The following is a 19395-nucleotide window of genomic DNA, read 5'->3' on the forward strand; positions in this document are numbered from 1 at the left end:
GGTCACACTGCTCTGCCTGGCCCTGGGGCAGAGCAACAATTACACCACTGCCTCCATGGTGAGCTGTTTTCTTCTTCCCCGAGGACTGGGTTTATTCAGACCCATCCAGACTGTGCTTTCTGTGCAAGGAACAGGCTCTGCCCATTCAGCTCCAAACACCACAACCCTGCCCAGCAGTTCCACAGCCATGTGGGGAGTTGGGTTTCCCCAGCTCCTGAAAGCATCGCCATGAAAACCTGACCCAGCTGCCAGCAAAGTTTTCCTGGTCCTTGAAAGCATTTCCCCAACTGCTGAGAAACAGAGACTGTACCAGAGCAGGGAAAGGGGATCAGACACCAAACCCACATCATGGCAGTGATTCCAGAAAGAGCCATCTCCTAAACCCTACAGGAGCAATGCTCCAGCTAACAGTGCTGCTGTGCCCCCTGTGCCCCAGGCAGTGCAAAGCCCTGGCAGGCTCCAGCCCCAGCCCCTCCATGCCCCTGGCACACAGCCTTGGCCTGGTGGGGCTGGCACAGGAGCTGCATTAACCCCAAATATACATCGAGATTCCAAACACGCTTGTTGAGTAATTTCAACTTAGTTAATTTGCTGAATAAAATTTAATTTTATTTAAAAAAATCTTATACACTATTATTCACCTAGCCCTAGTTGTGAACAGATTCTCACTTCTGAAAATAAACCACATTCTAGTCAATTCATTCAACACCAAATTAAATTACTAGTACTGGATTTTTTTTTCTTAAAAAAAGTATGTTAAAACTTTACTTTTTTTATTTTTAAAACCTCTAAAGAAAACGTTGCAATTGTACAGAAATGCTTCTTTTCAGGTTATGCTCTTTTTTTAAATGCCTGTTATAAATCCAGCTTGTGTAGAGTTTTTTTTTCATAGTTTTTTAATGTATTATCTGCAGAGACATTGTAACAGTTCCATTGTGTGGATGAACACAAAACTTGTACACATTTCTCATATTTGGTCTTTAGGTAAATAGTTTCCAAAAGCTGCCTAAAATAACCACTCCAAACTGTTCAGTCCATCATGAAAATACAGTTTTTCCTTTCGTAGCAGGAAAGGAAATATAAATAATGCATCTTTATTACAGAACAGGACAAAAACCAGATTCCGATGGAGCCAGCCCAGCTCCCACTCACCTGGCTGCAGGAGGAACCAAGACGTTGTGTGAGTTGAAGACTGAACAGCAGCCTTGTTTCAATTGAATTTTGAAATGTAAAGTGGAATCTATTACCACATTAAAGTGAGAAATTACCGATACATTTTAAAATGTTCAACTGCAGAACACACACTTAAAAAAAAAAAAAATTATTACCATAATCTGGTAGCCACTGTTAGAAAACCACAACAGCTACTGGTCATGGAGACCCCGAGGTCAGTGTCTGACATCAAAGTGTTACAGAGAAACGGGGCAGATTAATTTCTACTGAAGGGTGCTTAAGCTTAAAAATATCGAATATACCTCTGACAAGATAATTTTACTCTTTTTAAAAGGACTCGTGATAAAGAATTTTATCTTTCTAAATGAAGAACAGTCTGTTATCTTAAACATACACAATATTAAGCGAGACTCTTGTTTTACTTTAGACTGGAAAAATATGCCAGGGACAGTCAAAGTCAACACAAAGTAACAAACAGCAAAAGGTAGCAGAGAGAGAAACAGGTAAGTGCAGCTCTGGTCAAATCCATAGCAGTTCTTTACGTCAGTTAACGGCTCATTTACATCAGAGTTTCTAATCAGTTACATGCAAGCCCAAAGAAGCGTTTGATCACTACACATGGTAATAAAATTTGATTAAATTTATCAGGCAACTGCTAAAATATGAAAATTTGCAGATGTAATAAAGTAGCTTTATCTGAACTTGAACAGGACAGACAAAAGTAAATCATTCCGTTGGTTAAAAAAACCCTACATTCAGTTTTTTACCAAACAAAATTTCACGTGAAAAGTAGTTGTGTGATTCCAAAGTTTCTGGAGTAGAAATGGAGTGATTTGAAATGTCAAAGACCCCATTGTTTTGCAAAGAAATGAAAATACACCTCAAAAATTTCTAATTCCACATGTGAACAACAAAATACTGCATATCTATCAACAACTGCATGGGTGGGTGGTTCGGAAAGGCTTAGCTGCCACGGTGTCGGAATGGCTCCTGCCTCTGTTCCCTTTGGGAATTCCCAATCGTTTGAAACCAGTCACACTAAGCGCTATCGTGCTGCCGTTACACTGAGATCCTCAGTCCTGGGAAAATCTGACAGATCCTGTTAAAGCTGCAGCCCTCCCAGCACACACGGTCCGTGGGGCAGGAGGGGCGGGGGCACAGCCTCTACAACAACATGGTTCTGCAGTTTGACTTTGAAGTTACCAAGTTTTAAGGCCACCTGTGTTGGGTTTTGTTTCAGTGCTGAAAGTTGAAGTCTGATTCACAGGGCCCCTTTCCCCACTGCGTGAGAACATGTTCCAACATTTTAGGTGTTAGATTTAAGTGTCTCCTTTTGGCACCACGGAGTTTGTTTTTGTTGGTTTTTTGTGGTTTTTTTTTTCTTTTTGTGTGATTTTTTTTTTTTTTTAAAAAAAAGGAAAACTCCCCTAAAGTTTCTAGTTCTGGCTGCCTTTGTCACTCACTGCCACGGGGGGGGTGTCCACGTTCACAGCTATGACTATGCTCTCTCCATCCTCTGTTTTGATCCGTTTGAGTTCCTGCTGCTCTGCCTGGTCTCCGTTCTGGCGCTTGGTGGGCAGCGACGCCGACGCGGACGCGTGGGTTGCCAACATGTGCAAAGGACTTGCAGCAGCTGCAAAAAACAGAACACAAATTCAGCACCCTGATCCCTGTCAAATCAGATACACGATATTGAGTTATGAAATTTTATTGTACAGTAAGAAATGGGAGTTTCTTGTGGAGCCCCGAGCTCTCGGCTGACCCACAGGGACTGAGCAATGCTGCCAGGCTGCTCTGCTGAGAGCAGGATCTGAAAGCTGCTGCTCTATTGCACATGGAAAATGGAACAGGAACAGGATTTGCTCTGCATTTCTTTCTTCTCAGATGGCACAAACCTTCTCTCAGCAAAGACAAACACACAAATGTGTGTGTGAGCACAGCCGTGTGTGTCACACAGACAAACACAAATCTGTGTTTCTAAGGGCCCAGCTGCCCCTTTAGATGCTTTGCCTGAGAATTACCTCTGGTTTCTTTAGGAATTACTGAACAAGAGACCAGGACCTGGAGCACACCTCACTGCACATCCATTTCCACAACAGTGGGAAGCATCAACTCAGCTCCTGTGTGCAGCCACATTCCCTACACACCCTGCAGCCCTCAGCTGCCCTGCCAGGGAATGTGTCAGCTGAGTTTTCAGCATCCAGGAAAAAGAGAAAAAGAATTATTCCTTACTTTTAGAAATAGCTTTTCAATATATTTCACATGGCTCTCAGCTCTATCCACACATCCCTTCTGACACAGAAAGTGCACCTCAAGTCTGACTGTGATGCTTTTGCTGCTCTTAAGCTGGAAGTGAAGAGGCAGCAGCCAGAACACTGACCTATAAATGTCAGTGATGGCAAAGGAGTAAAAAGGAAATGAAGGAGATAATTCACTCCATTAGAAAGACTTTTGAGCAGAAATGCAGGTAATGAATTGATGTAAGACAGCCCTAAAAGTATTTCTGTAAACATACGACAAAAAAACTCTCCTTCATTATCAGATAATGCATAAAGCAGAACTGTCAGAACAAGCTGTGAGGACCTGCCAGCAGAGCAAACCTGCCCATGCTGGGAGCAGAGGGAATGTGTGGAATGATGACAAAGCACTGCTGCCCACTCAGCCTGCCAAGGCCCAGAGGGGAATGATGGATTCAGACACCAACCACCTCAAAACCTTACAGAATTTTTGGTCTTTTCAGTACAGGTTCAATAAAATCATAATAAAAAGTAACAGTTCAAAGAGCCAACCCACAAGCAAGTTCTGGTTTTCCTGTTGGTGGCTTCCAACAAACCACCTGGGAGCAGGCACCATTTTAACAGCTCAGATTTACAGGAGCTGCTCTTAAAACTTGCTTCTAGTCTGGTTTAACAAGGAGAGAGGATGGGGTGTCACCACTGAGTACATCCCTAAAACAAGGGAGGAGGAGAGGAGAGGAGAGGAGAGACAGGAGAGGACAGCAGAGCAGTACCTGCGCTGGCCGGCCCCACGGCGGCGCTCAGGGGCACGATGTGCGTTCCGTTCTGGGTGACAGCTTTGATGGGCAGCTGGTGCTGCCCCAGCGGCGCCTGTTGCACTATGGTAACTGTCTGTAAGGGCGTGGGCTGCGATGTCTGGATGATGCGACCAGCAGCTCCTATTGCAGCATGGCTAATGGCAGGGAGAGGCTCCACTTTCACTGCAAACAGGAGAGAAAATTTGGTTAAAATTAACAAAGTGCTCAGGAACCACTTGGTTTCACTCAATCAGCCCTCAGTGGGAGTGTGTTGTTTTATTACTTGCTCCAACATATCTGAGAAATTACAGTTTGAAATCTTCAGTTTTAGCCAAACACTTCAAGCCTTGCCCTGCAAGTATTGATGCCCCATCCCTGAATGAGGCCTGGAGCAACCCAGGACAGGGCAAGGCATCTCTGCCCACACGAGATGGGCTTTAAAGTCCTTCCAAACCAAACTCTTCCATGGTTCTACAATTCTAAGTTTCAAATACTGATCCCTCTGCATAAAGAGGAGCCAAAACAACCCCACAGTTTTTACCTTTGACTTCCTTGTGGTCCCCATTCTCTTGAGGTTCCACCTTGGGCTGGGTGACCATAGCAGCTTGTGTGACAACCGCCTGTCCTGCGACAGTGTAAGTGTTTGCTGGTGCCAATCCAGTCACGTTGGTGACTGACACAGCTGGGATCTGGTGCACAACGTGAACTGTCTGAACTACAGGCTGCTGGGAGGTCGATGTTGTCACGGGAGTTGCAACAGTGTAGGTGACGGGTTTGATAGCTTGTGGTAGCTGCCGCTGTACAGTAATTAAAACTGGCTGGCTAGAGAGAGGTGATCCTACCAAGAAAGAGGTCAAAATTAGACTGCCAGTTTTCATTGTTTCTTCTAAGCCAGTCGTTCTTTTAAACTTCACATTAAAAGCTCAGAGAATTAACAAGCTCCTTCACTAATGGCTGAATGAGCCACAAGGTAGCACTGGACAATGAAGGTTAGGACAAGTTGTTATTCCCAGCTCCAGGCTCAAGGTAAGGGCTGTACTGGCTGTGCAAAACCCACACACATTTGGGCACCCCAGCTCTGCCCCAAACAAAGCTGTGCTTGGCACTCATTGAAGTAAATCCCTTTCCACAGATGGGAAGACGTGTGTGCTGCAGGTGCTGTGTGCAGCACGCCTGCACTGGGAATGCTGAGGAATGCACAGCAACATGCCTGCCCTCTGTAGTGCCACATCACCACCAGAAACTGGATGGCAAATGTATATCAAAGAAGGTAATTAAACAAACACATCCTTATCCCACCATGCCTTATGCTCTTTTTGCTTTAAATAGGACATTTCTTATCTCTCTTCATCCTTTCAATTCTTTTATCCCCCCACTGTGGAAGGACGACATGACCACAGAGGTGTGAAAGGCCTTTCCTTTATTCTCTAACACACACAACCTTACCTTTCAGGTTTTTTTCAAGAGCACTGTTCCAAGACAGCACAGTCCTACACAGGACAGAGGCACAGCCTCTCCTCAGCAAGAGTGACCCAAGGTTCTGGAGCAGCCGCAGGTAACAACAGCCCCACGTGCTCAAACAGCCCCTCCCTGGCTGTTCCTGAGTTTCTCACAGATCTGCTCTCAAGTGGTGAAGCGTACACTCATTTTTGGGGTACATATTAAGTCTGGGCAGTGTGTGGGGGTGACCCTCTGCCCCCAGCCCCAGGGCTGGGCTCAGGGTGCTCACCTGGGGCACTCTGTGCAAATCGCGCTTCCTGGATGACGGCGAGTTTTGGCTGGATGGCGCTGGGCTCAGGCTCCATGGGGACAGGAGATCCTTCCCTGGACAGGCTCTCGGGGGTCTGGACGCCACTGGAGTGTGCAGACAACACTCCAGAGTGATTAGGAGAAGCTGGGGCACTTCTGTAGTTAGAAATGAAAGCAGCAGCTGATGTGTTTTAACTTCTGAACTGCGGAAGCCCAAGACCTTCTCTAATGGGAGCGTAACACGCTGCCCGCAGCAGGGCAGGGCACAGCCACAGCCCAGAGCTCAGCATCTCTTAAAAGCCTCTGTTCAACAGGGACAGAATTTAAAAGCAAACTCCAGGTACAGTTAACGGAGAAGAAGTGGCTGGATGCCTTCTTAGGGAAACTCTACATCTGTGAAACATGAACATTTCTTCTGGTGGAGAAGAGCAATGAGCAAATCTGAGGCTACAGGGCAAGTAGAAAAAGATCTGCACCAGCAGAAAGGCCATAACTTTACAGAGGGAATAATTTAAACCCAGGTACTTCCCCATCACAAATTCTGCTCCAACATTAGCAAACTGAATACACAATTGTCATCTCTAAGGTCAATAACATGGTAGCCGGTATCTGAGAATTTTCTTTGTAAACAGTTTTAAAATCCAGTGGATGGCAGTTAGAAATTAAAATTATAATTCTGCAAAACCCATCAAAAGTACAGCAAGGCTTGCATACATTAACAATCTGATAGTTAGATATGCAAACCGAGTTGTTTAACACTAAAACCAAGCAATAAACACCAGCCTGGTGTACGGGGCAGCCTCCTAGTGAAACACACAGAATTCAAACACTGAGTCTGGATGAAATTAAATTACTAAACTTGGGACTGTATCCGAAGCTATCAAGTCTGTAGCAGCCTGAAGATTAAACAACAGCCATAGTCTTTTTGTTCATCTGGTTTTCCTTACCTAGAAGAGAGTGGTCCCAGAGGGGTTCTAAAGCAAGGTACTCCCCTAGGCCGCCTTTTCCTAAAAGCCTGCTCTATTAATTTGCTTTCAGAGGCAGGGTCTATCCTCCAGAATGAGCCTTTGCCTGGTTCTTCCTGGGAACGTGGTACTTTGATGAAATAACGATTCAGAGAGAGATTGTGACGTATTGAATTCTATGGAACATAAAAAAATATGTAGAATTCATATAACTTTTCCAAGTCAGAATGTGGCCTACTGCAGCAGTTTGTAGTATAGGAGACTCGGGGTTCAGCTCTTTAATTCGTTCATTTAACAGAACTCAGAGCACTACCAAGCAGTGCCATAAACCTGAAAGGACTCTTGCATTTGTAAACTCTTTCCCAACAATTAAAAACCCAGTATGCTAATTGGAAATAACAGGAATCCCATTTATTGCATTCTCTCATGAGAAACACGGTGATTGAAACCAATGTTTAGAACACTACAAACACTTGTGCAGAATGCAGTGTTAAAAACAAAAATAAAAATGGTCAGTGCTTGTACACCACCCTTCCCCAGGTGTCCCAGCTCCCTCCAGGAGGGCCAGCAGCACACAGCACACGCTGATTCTGATCCTGTGTGGCACTTCTGTTACTGTGCCACAGCTCAGAAAGAAAAGGCTAAATTACACAAGTTCCAAAGGCAGCTGGAGTGTTGTGAATTCACCCACAGCCCAGTTTGTGTCAATAACAGAGCCAAGAATTTACTGTGGCAATTAAAACACCAAGTGGCAGCAGGTCCTGAACCAGCTCTTCCAGATCTTTGTCACCACGGTCCCTTTCACATTCCCACATCCTCAGTTTGCTGCAGCATCCCCCCACTCCTCCACCAGAGCAAGCACAGAACTGCTGACACCCTCAAGCTGCCCTACCTGTGCTTGGCTTTGCACACAGAATTTCTTTTTATTTTATTTCTTTAACATAGATAAACCCCAAAATCTCTCTCAATATTATCACTGGACAGGACGAGACTGATGCTAAGGATTCACCCTGAAACACTTGTGGGGGAACAGAGGTAAATGGGAAAAAACTTTATGTTAACAAAAGCTCTCAAAAATTTGCAAAGCCAGTGTAAAACTTGCTCAAATATCTGAGTTCATGACCCTGATGGTAAGTTTGGAAAACTTAAAGCAGTGATGATAACCACATATGATTTCTTGAATGCAAACTGATGAAACCAGAGATGGTTTTTTCCCTGCCAAAAATGGAAACATAACTAGAAAGATGCCAAGAACATATTTATAAAATGCATTTATTTCTCCATATGCTAGAATAAAGGAGTGGATCCAAAAATACCTGCTAAAATAAGTTTAGAGAGAGGAGCCTTCAAATGCTCATCAAAATGAGACCATTGTGTGCTAAAGGATATAAATATCTGTTTTCTAAGGTGTGGGACTGGGACACTGTTTGTACTCTATGTTTGGAATGATATGTGCATAGATAGCCTCAAATAAGGTTTGAAACATCCATCCTAAGTCACCTGAGCTGCAATCCAACTGCAAAGTGTAGAAGCTGGCAGAGCAGTGACTGAAGAACATCTGATTTTCAGCTTTTCCAGCTGTTTCTATGCACAGCTGCTGATTAATGACTCCAGAACACACTGCCTGCTGTGCCCATCACTTGGCTTTAGGAAACCTTACAGCCCCCAACCCACAGCCTGCTCTAGGGCAGAGCTCTGGAGCTCAGCACAGCTCTGTGTGTGTGTGTGTGTGTGTGTTGGGTTCATGAAGCTCACAAAGCAACCTCACCTACACAGACACTGCAGGTACTGCAAAATAGGAAGCAAAACACACATCAACATTTCATAAACAGAGTGTTGTTGCTAAAACAACATGAGTGCAGCCAGGATACTGCACTGTTATGTGGGAAAGGGAAACAAAAGAGACTTCCCAGCCACAACAGCCAAGTCCTTGACTAAGCAAACCCTCAGCAAACAGCCAGGAACAGCCATGTTCCCCACTAACCTTGGGAGAGTGACCCAGCTTTCATTGAGGCTCTATCACAAGTAAGGATGTGATTAATATTTAAAAATCTCTTCCTCTACAGGGAAGGATTGAATTCTTCAGTCTTCCACTTCTGCAGCCAGTGTTAACACTTCCTCACTTTCCCTCTCACCCAATCTCCCTAGATTTGACCTCCCTGACAATAACTGCAGAGGGATCAGATAGCCCAGCATGGACCAAGTGCTCCAGGTGTTCCAGGCCCTGCAAACTGGGCTCTGAGACACCCAAAACAGCACCAAAGCAGCCTCCACGTGTGCCTGGGAAGGCTCTGCCAGACTGATTTGTACTTGGTTAGTCATCCTGGCAAAAGCTGAGGCTGGTTTTATGAAAATGAAAAGAAAGCAGAAATTAATTCTGCAGAGCTGAGAGGTTTGGTACAGGAATGGGCAAGTTCACAAATCAAACAGTGCATGAACCAGGGTGAGATAATGACACATAACACACTTGTTCCTCCACCTGCTGCATGGGCAAGATCCCTGTTTTCAAGCAGAACTAAACTTGGAGTATTTAATATCTCAATTTTATCTCGGATGTTTACACAACTGGAGGTTACAGAACATGACACCTTTCCTAGACAGCATACAGGATTCAAACCCAGTGCCAAATGCACTGGGCTTTCCCCAAAGTCTGTCTGCATCCCTGCTAGAGGTTTAGAGAACACCATTCCATCAATAAAGCAGAATTTAAAATACAGACTAATGTAAATTGTGCACTTTGTTGGAAAACTTACAATCAGAGGAAAGACAACACACTCATTTGACAAATTCTATATCTGAAGGTTATGAGGCTTACCACTGCCTGCTCATGACCATTTACAGCTGCCAGTATTGCTCACATGTAAAATAAATCATTCCAGAAATCAGAATTACCTGCCAGCCCTTGTCTGCTGTCCTGTAGTAGGGATAATTTTTAGTTATGTGCGTGTAAATTCCATTTAGTGTAAGCTGCTTATCCGGGGCCATTGTAATTGCTTGGACTATTAACTGTGCATAGGAGTAGGGTGGCTTAGAGTCATCCTGCACAAAAACAAGAAAAGTCTGCATCAACAAACTCTCAAGACATACAACAGTCATAAAACATCATTAACCTGACTTAGGGGGCTTTTTGACAACCAAAATCTTGAGGCAGAATATCTAAGAAAGCTTTGTTCTTCTGATTAGCAATTTTAGGGTAACATAAATTTTGCAGGTATGTATAACAACAAAGGATTTTCAACAGCCTCCAAACAGATCTGTAACTGAGACTGCACACAGACCCTCCCCCAAAGAGGACAGGGGTCAATCAATCAATCAATCAATCAATTTCACATCTGATCACAAACCCCTACACATTGTTTTTAAAGCCTGGCATGTTAAATTCCCACTCAGTGCATACACCTCAGCAAACAAAACACCCCAATCCTTCCACTCAGTTCAGGTGCAATTTCTGGGATTGGTTTCAAGCTGTGTTTACCTTTGGGCTGTCTCCCCCCGAAGCTTCCTTGTCGTTTTCTGCCTGGGAATTGTCAGCCATCAAATGTAGGTCAGATGCTATTCCACGACTCATTTTGTACCCTGAAGAGCCTGCGCCGCGGGGGCTCGATGGGCAGGAATTTGCAGCACTGTAGAGCATAAAAAGAAGATCCTACTATTTTGTTATACAGTATATCACCACATTATGTCTCATCAAAAAGCTCTTAGTGCAGCAAAGCCACTACCAGAGCTGGGAGGCTGCAGCTACAGGGCTGTCAGGGCTTCCATTGCAAACCTCCTTCCGTGCCTTGCTAAGCCAGCCATGGAATCAGAACCACTGCAGGAAGAAACCTCACCCAGGCTTTCCTCCTCAAGAATCAACTGATTATATATTTGTGTAAGATTTGCCCCCTTAAGGCCACCTTCACTGCATCAGCAACCACAGATTTTCAGACACTCCTTGGGAACAAGACACACATCTTGCATGGAATTTCTGCCATATGCTTGTGTTCAGTCTGCCCCCAAAAAACCATCTCTCCTGTGTAGTGTTTTTGCACATTTGAGGAAATATAACAAGCAGCGAGGTAAAAAAAGGTTTGATCCTCATTTAAAATGAAGCCAGTATTATTTTAAGTGTTTACAGGCATGTGCACATACTTACACATAGGTATGTGTATAAAAATCATAAATTTATCTGTAAATGAGATGCATTAGCACTGACTCAGCTGACTGAATGCAGTATTGGGCCAACAGAGCAGATACACTGTTAGAGAGCAAGAGATGGTGCCAAACTCTAAGGAGCATCTCCTAACACTTCACATTTTGCCATCCATCACAGAAAACCAGGTAAAACTGGACATAATTCCACTGGAACATCTTTCTACCAGTGGTCCCCTGCCTTGCAGAGTCCACAGGAACTGCAGCTGCACGATGCCAATTTTCTTCTATGATTTCCTTTTAGCCAAGAGGAAAGAGAAAGTCAGCAGGTGAGGTCCATCCCCTTCCCCAAAATAATTCTGGCAGCTCTCTTGCAAGGACACACTCTCTGCAATTCATACTGCAGCTGATTTCAAGGCAGAAATTCCAAAAAACTAAAAATCTCAAAATCTGCACCTGGCTGTGCCCCCAGAACCAGCCTTATCTCCAAAGATAATCTTTAATCTTTGATTCTATGGTTCAAAACATCAACAACAAATAAATCTAGACAATGTTATTTAAATCTATACACTAAAGCTTTAATAATTTTCGTCTGTCAATGTTTATTTGTCTTCCTGGCCCCTCCAGTTTTTTGCTACCTCCTTTTTTATGTACAGAAGGAGACAAACACTATAGATTGGGCAATATATACTTACACTGCAAGCATCAAAGCTTCACTTCCCAAGAAATCCACCCATGATTTGTTACTAGTGATATACTTACTATAAGAGAGAGATGGCAATTTTTGAGTGTTGTACAGAAGAATCCTTGGTTAGAGCCCAAATGTGCAGCCAATTTATTTTTTTAGATATAGGTCACTCCTGCTCTGTGTTTGCACGTATCAGCTGACAACATCCCTCTGCTCTGCTCACTTCAGCATATATTGACAAAGAGACACATATGGTACAATCAAAGCAAGTTTACAAGTCTTCTACAAAACAGGATGATTTACAGAGAAACTGTCAGGCTTTGCTCTCAAAATAGACTCCAAACTGTCATCTTTTTTTTTTTTCTGTAATAAACTACTCAACAGGTGCATGACAGCCTGAAGAGAATTACAAAATTCATAGTGAGGCAAAGCCAGTGGTGATAGATGGGATAATATCTGAAATATTTGTGAGCTGCTCTGTCATTGGCAAGATGTGTTTTCCCTCAATAGAAATTTCTCAGAAGAAAGCAAACCTGTTACACAGACAAGCCTAGGTATCTTTTCTCTCTGCTTCCATCATTTCAGCAGGTGTCATTAAACACCCCCAGACAGAGACCAAGAGCTTGGCTAACATGCAAGGAGTCAATTATCCTTTCATTCAAATCTCATTAACAAGCTGTACCTTTTTAAAAACAAGCATGGACAGTTCTCCACTCAAGTGAAGACATAGGAAGTGAGAGGGAACAAAAAAGCTTTCAAAAGCATGAACATGACTGAAACAACTTTCAGGGCCTTGACATGGAAGTTTTGCTCCTGATCTTTCCAAGACACTGAATAATTCCATCTGAAGTAATTTGTGAGGATGGGTTGCTTGTGTTAATTGAGTTTGGTCCCAAGTAACAGGTGGGACAAGGGCTGCAATTACCAAAGAAGCAGCAGGGCAAGGAAAATCCTGGATCAGCCACCCTGACTCTGAGCTCTGCACCTCAGCCTGTGCTTTCAGAAAAAGGTCTGCTCCCTTCCAGCAGTGACTAACCAATACCAAATCTTCTGGAGTAACAGATCAGTCCATTTTCCACACCAATAATAACCCAAACCACCATTTTTCCTGATGAGGACAGTGGCAAATCAGGACGTTTTAAAATGGCGTCATTGAGAATTGTCTCATTTGAAGCATTGCCATAAGCATGCAAGAGCAAAAAGCAATTTAAATTCTTGAAATGCAAGGAAAATGCCAGGTTCTTGAGCAGAATGTTACATATTGAACATGTTAATGTTCATGCAACTATGTCAGCAGAAAGGGGGTTTCTGGAAGCAGGTAAGGCTGAGCTTCAGCTGAATTTTGACCTCAAAAGCAGAATCCTGAATGAGAAAGTTGTGCTGAGGCTGACTGTAGGTGGCCTGATGCCACCTGCAGGGTTTAAATACCTGATGGTTCCCGTGGGAGAAGGGAGGGGGCTGATCAGGTGAGCCATGTTGTCTGGAATGTTTATTGTTAAGGGAGAGATCTGGGGTTGCACAGGCTTCACTGGGGACTCCGGGGCCTCCTGCTTTTCTCTCTTTTCATTGGACAGAGCTGTGAATGTTATCTTGATGTTTGTGCTGGGAAACCTGAAAGTACAGCTGAAAAATAAAAATAAACAAACAAATACATGTAAGACTTTCTGAATAACTTGAACATTACCACCTAAACTCATTTAGAATTTATAATTTATAAATATATATATTTATAATTACCCATGGCCATCTTCATTTTAAGAGATCAAGAAAAAGATCCCCAGGTAAGCAACTGACATTTGTTAAGGAACACAAGGAAATGCAATTTTTTCTAACAAGGGCAGTTTGTGCATTGTCTCTAAATTTCTTGAGGTTCATCCTGATCTTGCAGCAGCCCCAAAGCAGAGCTATTTTAAAAACAAAACCTCATTATTTTATGATGCCAAGGAATGGCTTCAGCAAATGAGCAAGTTGGTCCATGATAGCAGAATTAATCAAAGCATGAACGTTGGCCAATCTGAGGTCCAACCAGTTTCATAGACTGGTGTAAGACATTTGGGTTCTTTTCTCTTAAAATACCTATTAAATTAAACGTACATCAATTCCAATTCTGTTCATTTACAGAGTATACTGCTGCTTTAGTACTACATCCAAACACCTTTTTTCAGAGCTGTATTTAAGACCCAATTTCAGTAAACTACCTATTTTCATGTATTACCAAGGATTACACACCTAAATTTAATGAGAAACAATAAATTAACAATGTGCAACTGTTTACAAATTTGAAAAATAAAATGCAATGAATGTACCTTAGGATAATCCCTTTTCTACATCCCTGTGCACAGCATTTAGAAATGAACCCAATTAAACAGGACAGGCTTGTTTCTAACTTCTCAGTAAATAAATTTGCTCAATCTTGACCAAATAAGAAACTTAATTTTGTCTCAACAAAAGCATCTCTAAAAATACAATTCAAATATCTTTGCTACCTCCTCATCCTTAAGTTGTTAGACTACACTGAGCACTAAACCCACGACGACATTTACACACCTCCCACATGATGAAAAGGACTTTCCAACGCCACTACACCCAGAAACAAACCTCACAAAATGTTGGGCTTTGGGTTTGTTTTGCTTTTAAGGCTTCTAGGCAGATCTAGTTTTATACAAAAAGGAAACAAGCACATGCTGGAACAAGGAGTAAGAAATGAGCTATGAATGCAAAATACAGACTGTAAATAAAAGTGATCATTTCTCTGGAAAAATATATGAAACATAAAAGTGATGTAAGAATTGGCAGGAACACTGGGCTGCGGAGTGGCCTCAGAAATGAACTCTCCTGTGTTTTGGCTTTCATATCTTCAAATGAATCGAAGGATGTTTATAGAACAAAGGCAGCATTTGATTTTCACTATGTCCCCTGCCACATGCACCACAGTGGTTCTTTTTCCTTACAATCCACATTCAAGGATCAGGAAAAAGAGAAAGAATTGACAGTGACCTTCCTTTTCTCTCTGTCTTACTTCTGCGTACGGACCGTGTCCGCATTTAACAGACGACCTATTTCTGAAACATGCTCAATGTACTAAATTAGGAACGGAATCTATGCCAAAAAACTGCACAAGCATTTCAGCAAGGAAGTTAAATGGACCAATTTCTGGGTTGGGTTTCTTTAATATATTCACTAAGAACTCATTTCTTTGCTTTTTCCAGCAGAAAGTATTTTGTCCTTGTATCATTTTAGTGACAACGGAAAGGGGTCTTGATGTTTCGCTAATAAAAATATTTTCCAAGCAGTTCTTTTAAGCAGCAATAAAAACAACACTCAAGTGTATGCAAAGACAGCCAAAGATTAAGTAAAAATCCCTGTGAGAAAGTGAACAACAACATCTGTTTGACACAGACACACACCTATGCATTTCATGAGCCTATTCCATATATATGCACATATGCATTTCACCTTCCCTATGCATTTCATGAGCCTATTCCATACCTGCAAATTTACCTTAAAAGCTTGTAAGACCAAATTTATTTCAACTCAAGGAAGAATTGGACGTGGCTTTAGGGGCCAATTCCCTGGTTAGAGTCCTTATTGCCTGGTTAGAAACCACCCCAGTGCACAGCACTGAGGAACTGGAGCCCTCTGTGCCACACCAGGTGAGGATGGGGAACAGGTGGATCTCCACAGCTTCAGGAGCATGGAAAGGCAGAAAAAGAATATTCAGGAATACTCAGCAGCTCCTTTGATATTCCATGTAGGCACACACATACTAAAAGATCTCCCTTTTACCCTACAGCAGCCCTGAATGCATCATCTCCCTGTGGGCACCTCTGGCAAACAAGGCAAGAGCACAGGGGGGCTCCCAAATGTTCATCAAGGTTGGGAAAAACCCACAAAAAGCAGCTCCAAACACAGGAGCTTTGACCAACCAGGGGACTCCAGAGGTTCTACACATGTCAGACAAATTGGGAACTGACAGACATGAAAACCCAGAGGCAACCCCAGTGCAGTTTACATTTCCCATGCCTGAAAGGCCAGTGTAAGTAAGCAAATACAATGTACTTACAAATCCCTGTCTGGTTAGAGCAATAAACACCTGAATATTATCAAAAGACCACATCTGTCAATTGATTCATATTTGCAAACAGTTTTTTAAATGGAAGGATATTTTTATAGCTGGAATTCAGCCAAAAAGCAGAATAAAGAGTGTACACTAACCAAGAGAATTCCTGAATAAATTGCAGTTATGCAAATGTATTATATTTACATCCAAAATCAAAGTACAGAACATGTTCTAATTTGATCAGAATCAAGTTGGTTTTGGCATATTCTTTAGTTATACAATGAACTAAACAAAAACCACAGAAACACCCACAAGGAGAGACCTCATCAAAACATTTAGTCCTCAACAAGCTGAACTGGGTTTTACTCACTGTTCAAAAGCTTGCAATAGTTTCACAATACACTACCACAGCATGGATTACTGGAGGAGAAACTCATCTAGACAACCCACTTACAAAAAAATCCCAAAGAAATAAAGCAGTTTTGTATATTTATTGATGACAAGTCCAGGTGAGCATCACAATGGAGCCACTGTAAGATCCAGGGAACCACAGAGGAGGTGTCACAACTAAAATGTAGCTCATAATCTCAATTATTCTGCTTTAAATTTAAAAAATACCTCATTGTGGGTTGACTACTGGAAAATAGACACCAAGCATCATATAATTTCAAATTATTCCACAGATAACTCATCTATATCTGCAGTTCCCAGGCAAACACAGTGATGCTGATCCAGGCAGGACCTCTACAGAGTTTAAGAACTTTGCAGGGTGCCAGAGAAGTGTCTCAGGGTAAAACTGAGCCAAGTCCAGTTTTGTCACATCTGTATTTGCAGTATTTTCTCACTTTCCCTCAGCAGTTCTGTCCATACTGCAGGGAAAAGCTGATGATACACTTGTAGCTCTGCCTGTGTGAAAATACCATCTGACTGGGAAGGAGGAATTTCATCCTGTCTTTATCTGGGAAACCAAAACACAGCAGAAGAATTTGATTTCTTCCCTGTACACAAACCCTGCTGTGACACCAAGTGCTTCAGTATCCTTTGAATTATTCCAGTTTAATTGCCTTCTAAGAATCAGGACCAAAATCAGCCAGAAGCTGCCGTGCCACTTTGATCAGCAGGTTCTTTTATCAGCACCTCCAGATTTTACATTCAAATAGATGATAAGGGTTGAGCAGTGATAACCCCTGAAGTCAGGGTAGTTACAAGTGCACAGCTCAATTCCTGCACACTGACTGTGATACTGAACCCCTGTTAACTTAAAGATCCCCTGGGATTTAACCAGATCTGAAAGAATAACAAGATGCCTGGTTTTGAACTCTTGTTGATTTACTGAGAGCCAAGGACAGCTTCAAGTTTTCACATTAAAAAGCCAAGACTCAAAAAAGAACCCAGTCAGCATCTGAGAGATTGCTTCTGTCGATTTTTGACTTCAAATACTTTCAAGGTGAACACAGGCAGTGTTGACTCCCCACAAAGGGAAGCACAGGTCATTATCAACATCTGCACCACCAGACACGGCTTTGCCACTTTCCTCTGACACTACAGCAGCCTAAGATGATACTATTTGTACTTCCTTCTGCTATTTTGATCAATGAGCTAATAAAAAACCATGGAAATTACCATACTTCTAGCTATGGTCTCCTTTCCATGGAAGGGAGATTTGAAACAAATTCATTTTGTAATTCCTCTTACCTACCTACTTGTGATCTAGTTCCCAAACTTTCCCCTTGTTCCAGTAAAAGTAACTCTCACAGCCAATTCATTTATTTATACTTCTGGCTGAAGATGTGCACACTGACACTTAGTCACCTACAGTGCACACTCCCAGGCTCACTTTTGAAATAATTATTTTTGGAAAGTTGAGCAAAAACTGAGATTTTACATCTTTCAGACACTAGAGAAAAACTGAGTTTGGAAGGGACCTCTGAAAGTGTCCAGCCCAATCTCCTCTCAAAGCAGGGTAACTTCCAGTTAGACCAGCTTGCTCAGAGCCTGTCTCTCCAAATTCTGAAGCCTTCCAAACACAGACTTGGGCAACTCATTTCCTCTAGTTGCACCCTCAAGCAGTGAACAGTTTTCTCATTTGTACAGATACAATTCTTCACTGCAATTTCTACAGCTGCTTGTGCCCACAGTGTGAGCCTCTGGCACAGCCTGGCCCCAGGTTTTCTACAACCACTCCTCAGGCAGGGGAAGGATGCACTAAGACCCAGCCTTGGGCTTCTCCAGGAAAAAAAAAAATTAAATTAAATCAAATTGAGGTCCTTTATCCTCTCCCCCTGCCCTGAGCATTCCAGCAGCAAGTCCATTCAAGCAAGTGTCCACTGGAACATGGTGCTTGGAAATTACAATTTGATTGACTTCCTGCTAATGGGTAAATTTCCATTTGAAAGCACAAGGACCCCAATTTCATTTTTTTCTCCATTTGCTGCTTCATTTATTATTGATTCCATCACAATGGATTAATAGGATATTAATTATAGATTAAACAATATGTGCCTGTGGTTTTTAACTGTTTTTTTAATAAACAAGACTTAAAAGATGAGTCTTAACAAGTACAACTAGAAATATCATGGAAGTGAAAAAAGCCCAACAAGTTGAAGTATGATTACATATTCCAGTGTCTGAATTTTCTACCAAAAGGTTTCTGACTGCTCAACACCAAGAGCAGGCATACTGAATTATTCACATCCAGAATTTATTTTTAAGACTTTGGGCTGTGTTTAATTGAACTGGAAGTCAATACCACACTCCATTTCTGGAATAGAGTCATCACCTTTAGAGCTAAAAGAATCAACAAACCCAAAACTTATTAAGAAGACAAATTGAACTGAATTGCTGTTTTTATATCAAGATAATCGAAAAGCACCCAACAGTTGAAAGTCTGGGCTTCCAACAACAACAACAAAGGTGATGTGTAAATCCATCCAAACAGTCATATATTGAGTAGCCACCTGAAAACTCCCAGCACTAAATGATTACTAATAAAGCACAGGTTATTAAGAAAATACCACACAATTTTTTACAGTAGGCATTGTCTTGACTGTTTAAACAGAAATTACTGTTCAGATATTTGTTTTACAAAGTCTTTTCTAGGATTACATTTAAAAGTGTTGTAGTAACACTTTGCCATCACTAAGAGTATAGCAAAAGTTATCACAGATACACTGAAAAAGAGTGCTCCAGTATAAAACGAGTTAGATTATAATTATTTTCTTATAATCCTAAACTGGGATAACTTTCTCAATGGAAAATTTGTTCATGTAGGTCCCACCTTCTGCTCCTTTCAGAGATTTTAGCTTTAACATGGCATTTGTAAACCTTTCTCCTCTGTTGGCAATGGGAATATCTGGTTTTCTCTATTGATGGAGGAGTGGTGATGAAAAAAAATTATTTCTATTAATGGAACACAAAGCCCAGCTCCTCTAGTAGACTTTTAGAAAGGACATTTCTGATGCCCTCCTGCTTGCAGCTGACCATAACCTGTGAGAAAGCACCCCAGCCAGAACATGGCATCACTTCCCACAGGGCCATGTCCCCATCCATTGTGTGGGATGGATTCCTCCTCCTCCTCCCTGCTTTGAAACCAAGT

General features: G+C 42.2%; 1 protein-coding gene across 2 annotated transcripts in view; it reads right to left on the bottom strand.

The window, feature by feature from the left end:
- Positions 1–587: 587 nt before the first annotated feature.
- Positions 588–19395, bottom strand: part of FOXK2 (forkhead box K2) — a 52717-nt gene continuing 33909 nt past the window's right edge. The window contains exons 2-9 of one of the 2 annotated variants that reach the window (XM_039716318.1): positions 13169–13363; positions 10397–10544; positions 9814–9960; positions 6904–7097; positions 5937–6112; positions 4749–5045; positions 4184–4390; positions 588–2806 (exon numbers count right to left, since the gene is read on the bottom strand). In XM_039716318.1, coding sequence (XP_039572252.1) covers positions 2610–2806; positions 4184–4390; positions 4749–5045; positions 5937–6112; positions 6904–7097; positions 9814–9960; positions 10397–10544; positions 13169–13363 — 1561 coding nt within the window. In that variant the 3' untranslated portion in view covers positions 588–2609. Of the gene's footprint in view, positions 2807–4183; positions 4391–4748; positions 5046–5936; positions 6113–6903; positions 7098–9813; positions 9961–10396; positions 10568–13168; positions 13364–19395 lie in introns of those variants that run through there. The other variant, XM_039716319.1, reaches the window with a different exon arrangement.

The sequence above is a fragment of the Passer montanus genome, unplaced genomic scaffold (genome assembly GCF_014805655.1).
Source record: "Passer montanus isolate IOZ18808 unplaced genomic scaffold, ASM1480565v1 scaffold35, whole genome shotgun sequence".
Taxonomy (NCBI): domain Eukaryota; kingdom Metazoa; phylum Chordata; class Aves; order Passeriformes; family Passeridae; genus Passer; species Passer montanus.